At 39.4% G+C, this 15,053-nt stretch overlaps 5 protein-coding genes across 6 annotated transcripts in view; 1 reads left to right on the top strand and 4 right to left on the bottom strand.

Moving 5' to 3' along the window:
• Nucleotides 1-1,268, top strand: part of LOC104817221 (scarecrow-like protein 22) — a 2,758-nt gene extending 1,490 nt beyond the window's left edge. Inside the window, exon 2 of one of the 2 annotated variants that reach the window (XM_010546316.2) lies at nucleotides 17-1,268. In XM_010546316.2, coding sequence (XP_010544618.1) covers nucleotides 17-1,107 — 1,091 coding nt within the window. In that variant the 3' untranslated portion in view covers nucleotides 1,108-1,268. Of the gene's footprint in view, nucleotides 1-5 lie in introns of both variants that reach the window. The other variant, XM_010546317.2, reaches the window with a different exon arrangement.
• A 4,294-nt stretch (nucleotides 1,269-5,562) lies between these two features.
• Nucleotides 5,563-8,174, bottom strand: LOC104817220 (phosphatidate cytidylyltransferase 4, chloroplastic). The gene is made up of 7 exons (XM_010546315.2): nucleotides 7,702-8,174; nucleotides 7,011-7,312; nucleotides 6,714-6,904; nucleotides 6,505-6,629; nucleotides 6,282-6,415; nucleotides 6,052-6,167; nucleotides 5,563-5,956 (listed from the first exon to the last, which is right to left on the bottom strand). Exons 1-7 carry the CDS (start codon nucleotides 7,957-7,959, stop codon nucleotides 5,865-5,867), a joined length of 1,218 nt encoding a protein of 405 aa, XP_010544617.1. The 5' UTR covers nucleotides 7,960-8,174; the 3' UTR covers nucleotides 5,563-5,864.
• Nucleotides 8,175-8,548: 374 nt separating this feature from the next.
• LOC104817219 (vesicle-associated protein 1-2) lies at nucleotides 8,549-11,002 on the bottom strand. The gene is made up of 8 exons (XM_010546314.2): nucleotides 10,763-11,002; nucleotides 10,581-10,651; nucleotides 10,389-10,470; nucleotides 10,148-10,263; nucleotides 9,882-10,037; nucleotides 9,759-9,809; nucleotides 9,310-9,387; nucleotides 8,549-8,894 (listed from the first exon to the last, which is right to left on the bottom strand). The coding sequence occupies exons 1-8, from the start codon at nucleotides 10,812-10,814 to the stop codon at nucleotides 8,784-8,786; spliced, it is 717 nt and encodes a 238-aa protein (XP_010544616.1). The 5' UTR covers nucleotides 10,815-11,002; the 3' UTR covers nucleotides 8,549-8,783.
• Nucleotides 11,003-11,178: 176 nt separating this feature from the next.
• LOC104817218 lies at nucleotides 11,179-12,935 on the bottom strand. The gene is made up of 2 exons (XM_010546313.2): nucleotides 12,813-12,935; nucleotides 11,179-12,378 (listed from the first exon to the last, which is right to left on the bottom strand). Exon 2 carries the CDS (start codon nucleotides 12,348-12,350, stop codon nucleotides 11,331-11,333), a length of 1,020 nt encoding a protein of 339 aa, XP_010544615.1. The 5' UTR covers nucleotides 12,351-12,378; nucleotides 12,813-12,935; the 3' UTR covers nucleotides 11,179-11,330.
• Nucleotides 12,936-14,875: 1,940 nt separating this feature from the next.
• Nucleotides 14,876-15,053, bottom strand: part of LOC104817599 (zinc finger protein ZAT9-like) — a 1,531-nt gene continuing 1,353 nt past the window's right edge. Inside the window, exon 3 of the mRNA XM_010546849.1 lies at nucleotides 14,876-14,962. Within this exon, the coding sequence (XP_010545151.1) occupies nucleotides 14,876-14,962 (87 nt within the window). The remainder of the gene's footprint in view (nucleotides 14,963-15,053) is intronic.

The following is a 15,053-nucleotide window of genomic DNA, read 5'->3' as shown; positions in this document are numbered from 1 at the left end:
CCCGCCCAGTCTGCAGTGATCGAACAGCTGTTCAACGCGGCGGAGCTGATCGGAACCGGCGGCGACTCCGTTCTCGCGCAAGGGATATTGGCGCGGCTCAATCACCACATCAACAACACTGTTAGTGACAGGAAGACTCCGTTTCAGAGAGCGGCTTTGTACATCACCGAAGCTCTTCAGTCACTCGTCCTCTCCGGCTCCGCCTTTTCTTCTTCCCAGAATCTGATTCTGAAAATCGCCTCTTACAGGGCCTTCTCAGAAGCCTCTCCGTTTCTCCAATTCGTCAACTTCACGGCTAATCAGGCGATTATCGATTCTTTGGAAGGGTTTGATCGAATCCACATAATTGATTTCGATGTCGGATTCGGTAGCCAATGGGCTTCTCTGATGCAAGAGCTCGTCGGAAGAAACAGGACACCTCTGCCGTTGAAAATAACGGCGTTTGCCTCTCCGTCCACCGTCTCCGACGAATTCGAGCTCCGTTTCGCCGAGGAGAGCCTTAAAAGCTTCGCCGGAGAAGTCAAGATTCCGTTCGAGATCCAACTCCTGGGTCTCGATCTGCTTCTGAACCCAGCTTTCTGGCCTCTGTCTCTTCGCTCGTCGGATAAAGAAGCCATCGCCGTTAACCTACCCATCAGCTCCGTTATCTCAGGCTACCTCCCGTTAATCCTCCGTTTCCTCCGGCAGATCTCACCAAACGTCGTCGTTTGCTCCGACAGAGGCTGCGACCGCAACGACGCGCCGTTTCCAAACGCCGTGATCCACGCGCTTCAGTACTTCACCTCTCTCCTAGAGTCCCTGGACGCGGCGAACCCAAGCCCCGACGCGGCGGCGAGCATCGAGAGGATCTGGCTGCAGCCGTCGATGCAGAGGCTGCTGGTGAATCGCCACCGATGGATGGAGAGATCGCCGCCGTGGAGGAGCCTCTTGGGACAATGTGGGTTCACGGGGGCGAGTGTGAGCCACGCGGCGGAGGCGCAGGCGGAGTGTCTGGTTCAGAGAAGCGGCGTGAGAGGGTTCCACGTGGAGAAGAGGCAGTCTTCGTCTTCTCTCGTCTTGTGTTGGGAAAGGAAAGAGCTTGTCTCCGTCTCTGCATGGAGATGTTGAAACAAAGTATATCGTCGTCGTATGTTTCATGTGTTGTGTCGTGATCCTTTTTTTTTTTTAATTTAAATCTTATCCGTTGATTATGGTAAGTTATTATTCCATGTCTTCCCAGTTTATCTTGTGATCAAAAAAGACATTATATAAAATCTGCTTTTGTTAGATTTTGTTTCTCCTTTTTGTTTCTGCATTTTTACCCCCTTCCAGATTTTGCTTTCCCGTTTCATTTCACCTCTTTTAAATACCCTAATTAAGTAATTATTAGGTTTATTTATCACGTTTATGCATGTATTTAAGTGGTTTATGCATATATATATATGATTTTTTTGTGTTCAATGGTGTTTGCTAATAAAAGAATAAGAACCGTTCGCCTTCAGAGAACGACTCTACACTATAGACCACAAGTTGTTGAATGATGATGGGATATTTATGAATTGGAATTGTTATTTTTTGTTCTTTAACTTTTTTCTAACAAAATATTATATTAGTAAAAAGGATAAAATGAGAAAAAAAAGTTTTCCACGGACCAAAAAAATCCCACTATGCACAACCAAATTTGTTTTAATTCAGACACGAAATTAGTTGCTTTCAATAGTTCCATCGTTTTAAGTTGTACTTGTTTGCTGCCACATGGATAACTTACTTAGAATTTAAAACTAAAAAACCTAAAAAAAGATTTTATAACCAACCATCATGAGAAATGGTTGGCTTTACCGTCAAAATAAAATAAAAAATAATAATTAAAAAGATTGTCATATATATATAAATGCAAAACATCATACATATATAATGTTATTTTGTTTGGAGGTCCCAAGGGTGAATGTTTGTTTAATAATCCTCCCCACTCCCTAGCAATTTTTAAAAAATAAATAAAGTAAAAGGTCTAAACTTTAATCTTAATGCAAGTTGATACATATATATATGTATATTTAAAATTTGCGCTGTCAAGAAAAAACAGACATAGTCACATAGGTAGGATTATATAATGTTGTAAACCGACCGACTTTTTGTCGTGAAATCACATGGCTCTTAATTTTTTTTATTAATATAATTATTGGACATAATTATGTCATTTTCATTGTAATTGTAATTGTAATGTAAGTTGAGAGGTCTTGATCCCAAGCCTTGTTTAAATAATACTATTCGATATCTTTCTCAAAGCTTATACGATGATTATACAATTTAATGCTTTTAACCGTATAGACGATTATTATAATGTAGATTCTAATGGATGTTCGATCATATCTATAATCCCAAATTTAACGAATAATATGCTAGAGAATATTCTCTTTCTAATTTGATCTTCTCTAACTTCAAAATTCTATATACTTAAATTAATTTATGTTTTATCATGATAAAAAATCTAAAAACAAATATTTCTCTAGAGTTTTCTCCACGTATATAAATCCATACCTGAACAGTTAATATTTACTCCCTCCGTTTCAAAATATTTGTAGTTTTAGGTTATTTTCTATGTTTCAAAATATTTGTACTTTTACATTTTCAAGATATTTTTTTATAATAGTTTCCAATTTTATCCCTATCAAATTCCAATACATTATTAATGATTGTATTGTTTTTATACTCAAATAAAGGTATATGTGACTTTTAATCTATTTTTTTAAAAAATGTGAAACAATCTGAAGGAGTAGTATACTATCGAGGATTTTTTGGATAATTGGCATATGTATATATATATATATGTGCCATATATACGTGGATGGTGACATGGAATACAATATAAGATATATAGAAAACAAAGAAAAAACAAAAGTTACCAATGGGAAAAGGGAGTGGTCATGTGGAATAACCTTTCATGGAATACAAAATCTTAGGGACGATGCTCGGTCGGTCCACCATCTCTTCCTCCTCCCAATCATTTCTTTCTTTATTTCACCTCTCCTCCTTTTTTTTTAATAAAAAAATAAAATAAAATTTCCGTTACCCTTTTCTATAAAGTCTGCTTGGAAACAACGCGTTCTAGTTCTACCATCCCCACGTATTTTTATTTTATTTTTTTAATATCATCCATCGCAAATTCATCTTATTTATCATAAGCATAAACTTACATAATGATCGCACACAATCACCATTTGTGGCGGATGAGTTGACGAAAGCGTACAAGCTATTGTTTACATGTGATTTATGCACATGCGAGTACAAAAAAAAAGGCCACGGGATGGATATACGAATTCAAATCTTAATAAATAATCAATTTATTCCTACCTGAAAAATCGAATTATTTAACAAATTGTTGGATATTATACCCGAATTTAGTTTAAAAAAATTAAAGATGATTTTGTTATATATCAAATGTAATTTTGTATTCGTTAATTAAAATTAAATATATTTTTTTATAATTTAATTGGTTAGTCGAGGTATCTCATATTTGAAAAGACAAATTTGAATTCATTGTGTATGCATTATGATTTATACATACATTTTTTTTAATAATTTTCTAATAACTTTTGGATTAAAGATTAAAAAAAATTCATGGTTCATGTGGGCGTGCATGTGTTCTCGCAGATTATATTTGAATTGGTAACCAAGCATATGATGATGGATTAAAGCCTAAAATTCGACGAGAAATGGACCTCACCATGACAATGACAATATTTCTTATTATAATTATGGGATGATTAGGTTAAGATATGAATACCCAATTTCTCGTTTTCCACATGCTTGGAGCCACTTAGTTCATCTCCTTGGCATCTTCCTAATCGGATAGGACAAGGTTTTTTTTTGTTTGTTAGACGAAGAAAATCATGATCATGATTGGGGCATACAATATCATTAGGGGTGTAAAACGGGTTGGACCGATTCTATCTATCTCGATTTTATATTTTTTTAGGGCAGTCCGATTGGATCTATTTTTTGGCTAACCAAAATTATTTGGTTCAATTCGATTTCCTTAGATCATGAAACAAACGAGTCGGTTCGTCAATTAGTGACCTAACTAAAACACACAATTAAAATATTAAAAATACTATAAAAAATATTATAAACACAGAAAAAATTTAAAATCTAAATAAAACAAACCAAATAATTATTAAAAACACAATTTAAATATAAAAATATTAAAAATGAAAAAAAAATCTCTTTCACGGAACATCTCGTGGACTTGTCAAATTGGATCGCTGCGAGTTCGACTCACGATAAACTGACTCGTTCTTCTCACTTTTTTTAGGGTTCAATTTTTCTGAGCTTGATTTGGAAAAAACATAGGCCGGTTCACGAGGAGGATCCATTTTGACAATTTAAAAAAAAAAAGTATTCAACGTCAACAGTTGCTATGAGCTCTTTCCAATAATCAAATTCTAAAGATTTTGTATATGAAGATGGATGTTTAGGTATGATGGCTTACAAAAAGGAAAAGAATAAAGAACCATCATGCCACATTTAAAAAAAATATCCTGTGTACATGTGAATTTCAGAAGTGTTGCCTTCTACAAACCCTAGTCTAGGGTCGATTTTTAATTTGATATATTACCATTTTATGCATTTTTTTTACACTTTAAATAATATTTTTTTCATTTAAAAAAATACATTTTTTAAAAAACAAAACGTAAGTTGTGTGGGCACAGGTCGGGTACCCCAATTTTTAGAAAACTCTGTCTCGTCTTCATTACCACGGGTTTTACAAAAATATTATCTTTGTCTTGCTTCATAAAATCCGGGTACTTGTAGCTCGGGTTTAATGAGATTCTCGATCTTGTACTCGCGGGTACCCGAACCCATACGATTTATAAAATTTTGAACTATAAAATGATAGATATAGAAAATACATATGAGAGAGGTCAAAGTATAAAGAGAAAAATTTACGATGAAGAGAGATGAGTACAATTTTGAAAGAGAGATGAATGGTTGATTCGATTACATAGAATGAGATTTGGAATGGTGAAATTTTTGTATAGAAATGTTTAGAACATAAAAAAAATTGAACTAAAATAAAAGTATTTTAATAAATAATAAGAATAATTTAGATAAAAATATTATAGATATAAAATATATTTTAGATTTTTAACAAATATTACGGGTACTCCGGATACCCCTTGTAAAATAATTGAACCTCCACTCGGATTCGGGGGTCGAAAACTTAGTCTTATTAATATTCGATCTCATCATCGTTAATATTCGGATACCCTTTAGGGTACTTGTTAAGGCGGGTACTTCCAAACCCCCGGATTACGGGTTAAAACGTCCACTCCTAAGTTGTACGAGACCCCTAAATATAAAAATAATTGGTATCACTATCAAATTATATATGCCGAAGCCGAAGCCATGGAGTTGAGGTCAACCTATTAATATCCACTGGTGTCAATTTCATTGCTTTTGGTTTACCCTATCTCCTTATTCCGCTTTCCATTACACCCACCAATTCCAATTGGTTTTATCCCATGAAACCTTTTTTTCCCCAAAATTCATCATATTGTTCGACGACTTTACGTGAAGAATCGATGAGGAATCACAAATAATATATAAATAACAAATTATATCTAAATATTAATGGCAGGAAAAAGGGTTTGTAGAACAATCATATCCATAAGATATTTTCCCCAAGAACCAATTTCCAAGTGACGATCGGCTCTTAGATTGAACCAGAAAGCGCATTAGCCGTATAAACCTGAACCAGTGGAACTATCACCCCGTTCGTTTTGGCCGATCCTTTTTCAGCCACGTCACCAAAGCTACGCCCTTTGGAATCAGTCACGGCCGTAGGTTTCCCGAGCCATATGGGCTTATTGCTCGGCTCGTGCAGATCAAACTCCATATAATCTCAGGAAAGTTTTGATGAAAGAGTAGGCCAATGCACCGGTGAATATGTAACTATCCACTCTGTCGAGTATTCCCCCTGCATTTTCGGAAAAGCGATTCAGAAACGAAAATTGCCAAGAACCGACCGACCTGTCTGTGTTCACGGGGAAACGAGAGATCGTGGCTCATTACCGTGTCCAGGGATCAGAGAGCCGGAATCCTTGACACCCGCATCACGTTTGATCATTGACTCGGTAAGGTCACCGAAGACAGAGCCGACGAAATTCAGAAACCCGAATGCTATTGAGCTGCAGAAACAAAAAATAAAACCATTCAAGAAGAGAAATGCATGTGTGTGTATATATATATATATATATATATATATATCGGCACGAACGTAAATTCGCAAAGGGAAAACGCACCTTAACAAAGATTGAGGCCAGCTAAAGAATTTAGACAACAACGTTGTCGAGGCTATACAGCCAGCAAGACCAGCAAGAGTTCCCTCCCATGTCTTTTTCGGACTGACACTAATGAGAGGGGTCCTACCAAATGCCTGCGATATTCTTCACGAGCTTAGCTCTTAAGCCAGACCGATACAAGAGCATAGTTGCGATCGTTATTTGCAGAGGAACTGAAATTTACCTTGCCACCCAGAAAAGCAAATGTATCTGCCGCAATTACACCACTGATTGAAATCAGTGTTGCCACAAGTCCCACTGACCAGTGAGCTTGGCCGCCAAGAAGAACAGGCCATGATCCTCCGATTCCTACAAAACATAAATTTAACTTCTCGTCAACATGGTCTGATGAAATATCGGACAAGATCAAAGCAGTGAGAATTGGGTCCTTGCCAGTGTTTAGCGCAGGAGCAGCAAGACCACATCTAAGCTTAACCCAGAAGCAAGGGAGATACCCGCAATAGAATAGGCCGAACATAGTACTACTCAGCTGAGCAAAACGAGGGTTCCCTCTCTGTAACAGCAATGCCATCGCCACAACAAATGCTGCCGATGTCACCGAAATGTCGATGTGACCAAAATACCTAAAACGTTCGTCATGCAAATGATCAGGAAGATATAAGTATACAGAAATATCCATGTGATCATACTAAGAGAACAACGAGTTTTTGACGTGATTACTCGTCTCACAATGTAAGTAACGGCATAAGGGCACAGATAACTGAGCAGACTCGGGATACATATCGCGGAGGAGGTGTCATTCCTGCAGCAATCCCCCTACTTCTAACAAGCTCAAAATATTCTCGGGCACCTATAAAAACGGCCGCTGCTAATGCTAGTGTGAAAACCCATCCTCCAGCCAATACAATACCTCCGGCCAATATTCCGATGCCGAGGCCAAATATGACTCTGTTCTTGAACTGGTTTGCTTTCTGCTGATGCTCCGAACCCGAATCCCCAACATTCTGCGATTCATGGCCTCCATCGACTTGCTAAAAGATAACCATTTCAGTAACACCACTTGTAATGCGAGCGAATGATTGAAGAAGCTAATTGAACATAACGACCAATTGACCGACAACCACCTCTTAATATTCACGAGAAGCTATTCTATATGGAAATCCCGCAAAACATGTACATCGACTTCACAATTCTCTATCAATTCGATCCCCTCGATACCCTACACCAATCTGGCGTCATTGAGCAGATTTTCATCCCTTAAAAAACCACTATACCCATTTCCAATTAAGCTAAAACTGACTCTCAGCCTACCTCTCTCATGCAATATCAACTCCTTGATTCTTAGTCATCATGTTCTTCGACCCAGACACCCTAAGGAGTTTAACAACATTTCAAAAGATTCGGAAAACCATAAAGTTACCTCCTTTGAATCGTCATCGCCAAACCCGTTCAATTCAGCTCGGGCTACGGCGGTAATGACCCGCCGACTGACAGAAACACGAACCGGGCGCGTACGGAACATTGGTTTGGAATCGAAGACGAGACCCGAATTCGCATTGGAAGTGAATTGGGGAAGAATTAGGGTTTCCGTGGAGGAAGAACGGCAAGGATATGCGTAGATAGAAGTTGCCGAGGGAGGTATCGGCTTGTACCGACAGAGTTCGACAAAAGGCGCCATTGGAAAACGGAAAAGGAGAGATCTTTACAAAGACGGAATTCTCCGCATCATGACGCCGGGAGGGACGGAGAGGATTTGGATATTTTCTTCACGGCTTTCCGTTCGGTAGATAGGTAGGTTGGGCCTCTCTTGTCGGGGAGCGTCTGTACTGCACGCGCCTCTCTTGTCGCGTGGATAATTAACGTCTCGCTCTTGAGAAACTTGGAAGTCCGCGCCCATAAAGTAGGATTTTTTTGAAGTCACTCATCTATTATCGGCGATATTAATAAGATGCAACTTCCAGATTTGGTCTAAAATTTTATATACGTTGAAACATTTATTGTAGATAATTAACTAACAGGGTTGTCCGATTAAAAGAATTGATTCAGCCCAAAGGACTGTGGGCCGTCTGATAATTTGAAGATTCAAATGGGCCGAAATTCGTACCATTCAGGCCCAGTAAAGGCCCATGAAGTTAGATCGAACTCGGCCCGAGTCAGCAATGCCCACAGCCCGAACCTTCCATTTGCGTAAGAGTCTTCCTGCTTCCTCCGAGGTCACCTACAAAGAACAGACACTGTCCCTGTCTCCCATGAATTTGGAAGACACATTTGCTAGAATTCACAATTACAAATTCAAATCATACAAAAATGGAGTGTAATAATGTCTGTCCTAATTCAACGGATCGTAACAGTCGGCGTCCAAAATCGATAAAGAGTTAAAGATGAAAAAGAAAACGGGTTGAGTCCCTGAGTCTCACACATGGCAGTACGTTGCGGTAAGAAGATAAAGCTTCGTCTTTTAGCATTTCAGACTTGAGGCGTGAGGGCTTCAACTGTCAAAACTCATGTCCTCTTCAAAAGATATCCCAATATTATACCGATCAGTCCAACCAGAAGAACGTACATGACCGAGATGCCACCGCGTCTTCTTTCGCTTCCACGCCTCATGAGTTCCTGCATCAGAATCCCGTTGATGAGATACGGCCGTTTACTGTTCCAAACCACTTTCAAATGAACATGGCATTTTATGATCTTATTTTACGTATGAAACACAAATGTTCATACATTTGGTTAAAGGCAAACTGAACACATATAAATGAACCTAGTGGGTTACTGAATTGGAGTTTTTTCTCAAGGCGAAAGCAAGGAAAAGAATGACCTAACCCAAATGCAAAGGAAAAGGCCAAAAGTAAATGAATGATGAATCAATATCGTTTCATTCAACATCCAAGAAATAGATATTTGTCAAAAACCCATGAAAACACGCTTAGAATGCTTCAGTTTTCATGATCATCGTATATACATCTCTCGAAGAAGTCATTCCAAGAGTCTACAAACTTGCAGGGAGGACAAAACAAAAGTTACTTACCAGTTCTTGTTGAAGCCTGTTGTTCAGCTGAACGGCGGAATTCTTTTCCTCGGTCAGCTTAGCGATGAGAGCCCTAGCCTGAAAAAAACACGCATATATCTAGGCATCACTTGACGAGGCAGTGACCACTAAAACATCGATTGTACCTGGGTCATGAAAGGCTTGTAAACAAGGTAATGGTCATCACTGAATATAAAGAGAAAAGCCATTTAACATCCAACCACTTTGAATGATTTAAAACAGAGCAAAAGAAAGAATGACAGCCAAGAGCCAACTCCATAAAGGCAACGATGGGAGGACATTTTCACTAAGAACGTCCAAAGAAAACATTATTGCTAGCTATATCATTTTGCGTTCTTTATGGTGTCAATGGAGGTCAGCTACAAGGAAGACCCCGTAGGAGCTCATATCTATAAATCAGAGCAAAAAGAGAAACGATATGGAAGTACCTCAGACGAGTTTTCTTGAGACTCAACCCTATCGATGCTAGATCTCGGTACCTAAACCACAATGAAACATGATGGTTTAAAGAAGTAACCTTTAACAGAGTTCCTCAACTGAGATATACTTACGGTGAATTCAGAGGCATTCCCGTTATCTGAAACCGAAGCCCTTGGAGAAGAGCCTTCTTCAGAACCTTCTCGGACAGGTGACGGTGGTCGAGGTGGAGGGCCATAAACGACTCTCAACTTAGTCTCCTCAACCCGATGCCCCGCCTCTCTGCTAAACTGCAAAATTCATTGCAAAAGAAACGGAATGATAATCCAAATACCAAACTTCTCAACATCAACAGCATCAAGAGTTCAAAAAAAACCAATGACCCGTCAGAGCCCAGTACCATTTCTGGAGTAACATCCTTTGGCGTGGTTCCGGGACTTGCCACTACACATTGAAGCAAGAACTTGTCCTTGCACTGCATATCTGCCGGAGCTTCCTTTTGCGCTTGCATCGTCACTGATTTACGCACACATCGACACACAATCAAATTCCCCATATCCCCAGATAGCGAATTCCTCATTTGATTATATGACGATAATTTACAACAGTCAAATTCCAGGGAGGGAGAGTCAGACACAGACCTTGAACTTCACAAGTGGACCTCGGAAGAACGACTCCATTGTTAGGCCTAACACAGTATTTTTTCGGATTCGTTGTCTTAACCTAAAAGTGTACCAACAAAATCTCAGAAACACAAATCTCCAGGAAGAACACCAAAAAACAATTACACGAATTCCAACTAAAATCAGGAGAATCGGAAACCGGGTTATCACCTTGAAGGCCACATAATTGTCAGTCTTGTTGGTCAAGTACAGAGAGCAACAGATCTGCTTCCTCAATTCAACTGCGTCAAATTTCAAAAACGAAAAAAAAAAAAATCAGAAACACCCCAAGTCATGGAAAGGCGGATCTGGAAGGGGAAGAGTCGTAACTAATTGGGGGGGAAAAAGCTTACAAGGAAATTGAAGATCTAGAGGCTCGATGGAGAGAAGCTCGCTGTTACTCATCCCGACGAAATCGCCACGCACTTGCACGATCGAAACCAAAAGCGGTTTTCCGACGGTGTGTGAGAGAGAGACAGAGATTACGTGAAACAACGTGGGACACCGATGTTTGTCTTGTTTGTCAAGTCGCGTCGGCCTCCGATCAGGGGTATTATCGTCTTTTCAAAATTAATGCTCAAAGCTTTCAATAGATCATTTGACCAGCGCAGAATAGGTGTAACGCCACCTCAGTTACCAACTCCCAACATATGATACAAAACATTAGTAATTAAAGGTTTTTTTTTTATAATCGAAACATGCTTTAGGGTCCTCTTTGGTTCTCGCCAGCGTGGCTAAAACCGCGTTCTGAAACGCAGACACAGTCGCAAACGCAATAACACGAACCGCAAACAGGAAAGAAAAACATGGTTGCGGCCATTATTGTCATCAATAAACCTATACAGTATAAGCTGCAGTTGCTGTGTTTTGACACCGTATGATTCTTCAGACAGGCTTAAACTATAACAAAGAACACATGTTTTACTCAGAAGCATGAGATTTTTGCCGGCGTGATCGGGAGGTAAAACCGGCAAACCAAGCCACTCTCATGAGCTGCATTCCGAGAATCAATACCCACCAAGAGACCAGACCTCGGAGTGTATGGACCACCCACACTGGAGCGTTGAGCTCTGAGCCGAGCTTCAGACCCCTCATCAGTTGCAGCACCCGGTATGACTCGTACACAACCGGCGTGACCAGCCAGACCGGTGATTGCCAGTGCCATGTCAGCATTTCAGTCAGCATCTGAACCGCCAGGAGAATGAAGTACGGGAAGAACATTATTCCCGATGAGATGAAGGGAAGCGGAGGTTGGAGAAGGGCGAGTCCTCTTTGGGAAGCGATGAGAAAGAACAATGGCACGACCAATCCTGCTACAGCGGCAAACGTATTCCAGAATCTGTAACTAAAGGGAGGCTTGCTCTTGCAGGATTCTGAAGGGTCTTTAGGACGGGCACAAGAATCAGCCATCAGGAGAAAGAGGGTTGCTCCAAGATTGAAAATGCAATCAAGACCGATCAAGGAGAACAGACTAACCACGTTCGGCCCGAGGAAAACAGACGATAACGGCAACCACAAAGTGGGAGCCATGCCGGTTGTGAGCAGAACAGAAGGACCCAGAAGCCATATTGGCCATTTCAGAACCTGAAACTGAGCCGAATTCTGGCTGCTTCCCGAACCAACATCCTCTTCCGCTTTGCTAGCTGCTGATGAAGCTTCATCCTCCGTCTCCGACCTTATAGACTCGAACACATTTTCGGTTTTCTCCAAGAAACCACCACCGGCTTCTTCTGCAGGAGCACGAATGATGGGTGAAGATTCCCACTGAGACAACTTTGTGCAGAAAACACGAGAATCTCTGAGACGGAGATGACAAGATGTGAACAAGCGGGGATTCCTCGTTGACTGCAGCATCTTAGGGTTCTTCAGGTGGACTCGGGGAGTCACCGTTACTGTTGTACATAGAGATTTTGCGAGAGATACCATTCCTTGGCTCACCATTGATGTCTCCAAAGCTCCAAGTCAGTTCCTAATACAAGAATCCGGAAATTCAACAGGAGACATATAAGTAAATGGGGACGTACATGCAAATTCAGGATCGAAATTAAACCAAACAGATAAACTGTTGTTCAAATCATGTTTCTACGTCACTTGTATAATTTTGTTTCTTCGATTTAAATACCAAAAATCATTCCGCGCACATTCTCGACACTATTTACAGTAGCAGCTCATGAAGAACGCGTCATATTCGATTTGTGAAATCGATTCGTGGGAAATCGAACCTGAATACCAAATCCCATATGGGTTTCTATATCAACCAGTCGTAGATAGGGCTGCGGGAAAATACTTTCCCACCATTTCTCAGCAACCAAACATAGAACATGTTGGGAAATGAATAGCAAAGTGAACCCAAAAAAAAAAAGGAAAAATGGTATCAAAACCGACAAAAAAACATCAACTTACAAGCGAATCGCAGACCGCCCAGAGCCCCAGATCCTTGGCAAGCCCTGTTCGTCGAGAATTTCTCGGAGGAGAAAAATGGTGTTCAAACAGGTTGTTTGGATACACGGATTAAATAATCCGGAAGCAAGGGAGAAAAAGGCTCCGGGAGGAGGATGTTAATCACATTACCTTACGAACACCTTAACGACGCCGTATTTGATAACGGGAATTATTGGCCCATATTAAGGGACAAAGGAGCCCAAATACAATATAATAAAGCCCATTTTAAAAAGCCCATACAAAGGCAGAGCGATCCAATACAATACGATTCTTTGCAATCTTCAATGATAAAAAATTGTAACGAGTTTCATTTAAGGGTTCAAGCAATAACCCACGCCCATAAGCCATTTTGGACACATATATATGTGTATATATATATATATATATTGACGAGTCGTTTAGCCATTTGAATTTAGGAAGCATTGAGAAAACATCAAACAAACAAAGTGACTAAGGAATGGAAAGTGTAACGAAGCACTCGCGAACATTAATTACGGAATTAAATGGAACATGGCCCAATGTATCTATCTCTCTCTCTCTCTCTCTCTCGTGCGTCGAGTCAGAGAGGCACTTTTGTTACACCTAACCAAACATCTTTTGCTTCTTTGTTAAACCACACTACGGGTGTTGTGTTTTGTCTGATTTGCTTTTAATAATGTCAAACCAACAAATAAAATAAACCAACAAGCAAGAATAATCTCATGCGGGGTTTTATATTGTGCGGAGAAATCCCATGGTTGAATACGAGATCCTTTAACTTCAAGATTGGGGGTTCGAATTTTCTTACTCTCTTTATTTGTGTATATGTCATTTATGAGCAGTTTAGGTTGGTTTACATCTCTCGTGTGATTTGCAGGCTATTATACGAGACCGGAGTTTACCCAATACGATGGATAGTGGTTGTGGTTTTTCACGTTATAAAAATAATAATAATAATCGCATGCATCTCGTTTAATAATATAAGAACATTGTATTAATATTTACTCTTTTCATTTTACCCAATACTCGCTACTACTCATCTTATCTTTACATGACATAGGTTTGCTCATCCAGACGCCATCTTTTATCTTTTTGTATTTGCGATTGAACATCAAACGTAGATACGTACGTCAAACGAAAATAAAACATGTTGGAAAAAGGATTAAAAAAAGATATTTTTTTATTAAAAAAAGGTAGTTTTGAGTCCCGAGGACAAAAGGGTCATAAATATACGATGTACATACATATCTATACTTTAATACTTATATATATATATACACGAATACTAGAGGTTGGTGTCAGCCTTTGAGGATCTCGTACGAGTGGCTGTGACAAGAAAAGACGTCAATCAGATGGGCTAACAGTCTCACAGATTCAGACAGGGAAGATGCGAAGTAAAAAGGTAAGAGATATCGCAAAGTCTCTTAGCAGACAGTGGGATACTTTTTCTTTTTGTAACATTTAGCTTCTTTTAAACATTTAATCCAAAAAATAAAAAACAAGCACATACAGACTTCAAACCCATGATTCCTAACAATGGACTTGTGTTGTGCATGGCAGTGGATACAAATTCGATTTCCGGTACTTTAATTTGGACCCATTACTTGGACCGATTGATTGTTGTAGATTTTTATTTGAATGTTTTATTTGTGATTGTGTGTGTTTTTTTTATTTAGGTGATTTTTAAGGTAAAATAAATAAAGTTTACGTGCAGAATAATTATAATTAGTTGGGGGTGGATCGAATTGAAATCTGATTCTACAATGAAAATGATTAGATGGTCGGAAGGTTTGATCAACTTCTTTTTCGAACACCAGGAGAAAAAAGGGGAGTCCAAGTGGCAAGTATTGTTTTTGTATATAGTTTTAACATGAAAAGCGATGGCGTTAGGACATGTAAAAGCACTGAGCAGCTTCTTGCATTTGAATAAACATAAATTTGAGTTCGACCCATCAAAAACAAAATAGAAAAGATTTCAACTTTGCAATATATATATATATATATATATATATGATAACCCGGAATACGCAAATTGGGTTACCTTTTCAGCATTCATCGAACACAACAGAGGCTTCGGCTTGGCTGGTATCATCGTCTTCGGTCGGAGCAGGAAGGTTAAGATCGATAAACCTCTGTTTTTTGGCCGAAGCCTCTTTATCGATTCGAAGGACGTGATTTCGAGACACGCCGATGGTTCCATGAGATCTCTTGTGACCTCCGCGC

Source organism: Tarenaya hassleriana, unplaced genomic scaffold (genome assembly GCF_000463585.1).
Source record: "Tarenaya hassleriana unplaced genomic scaffold, ASM46358v1 Cleome27, whole genome shotgun sequence".
In the NCBI taxonomy this organism is placed as follows: Eukaryota; Viridiplantae; Streptophyta; class Magnoliopsida; order Brassicales; family Cleomaceae; genus Tarenaya; species Tarenaya hassleriana.
Note: the sequence above shows the minus strand (reverse complement) of the source record. Positions and strands in the feature narration are given on the sequence as shown.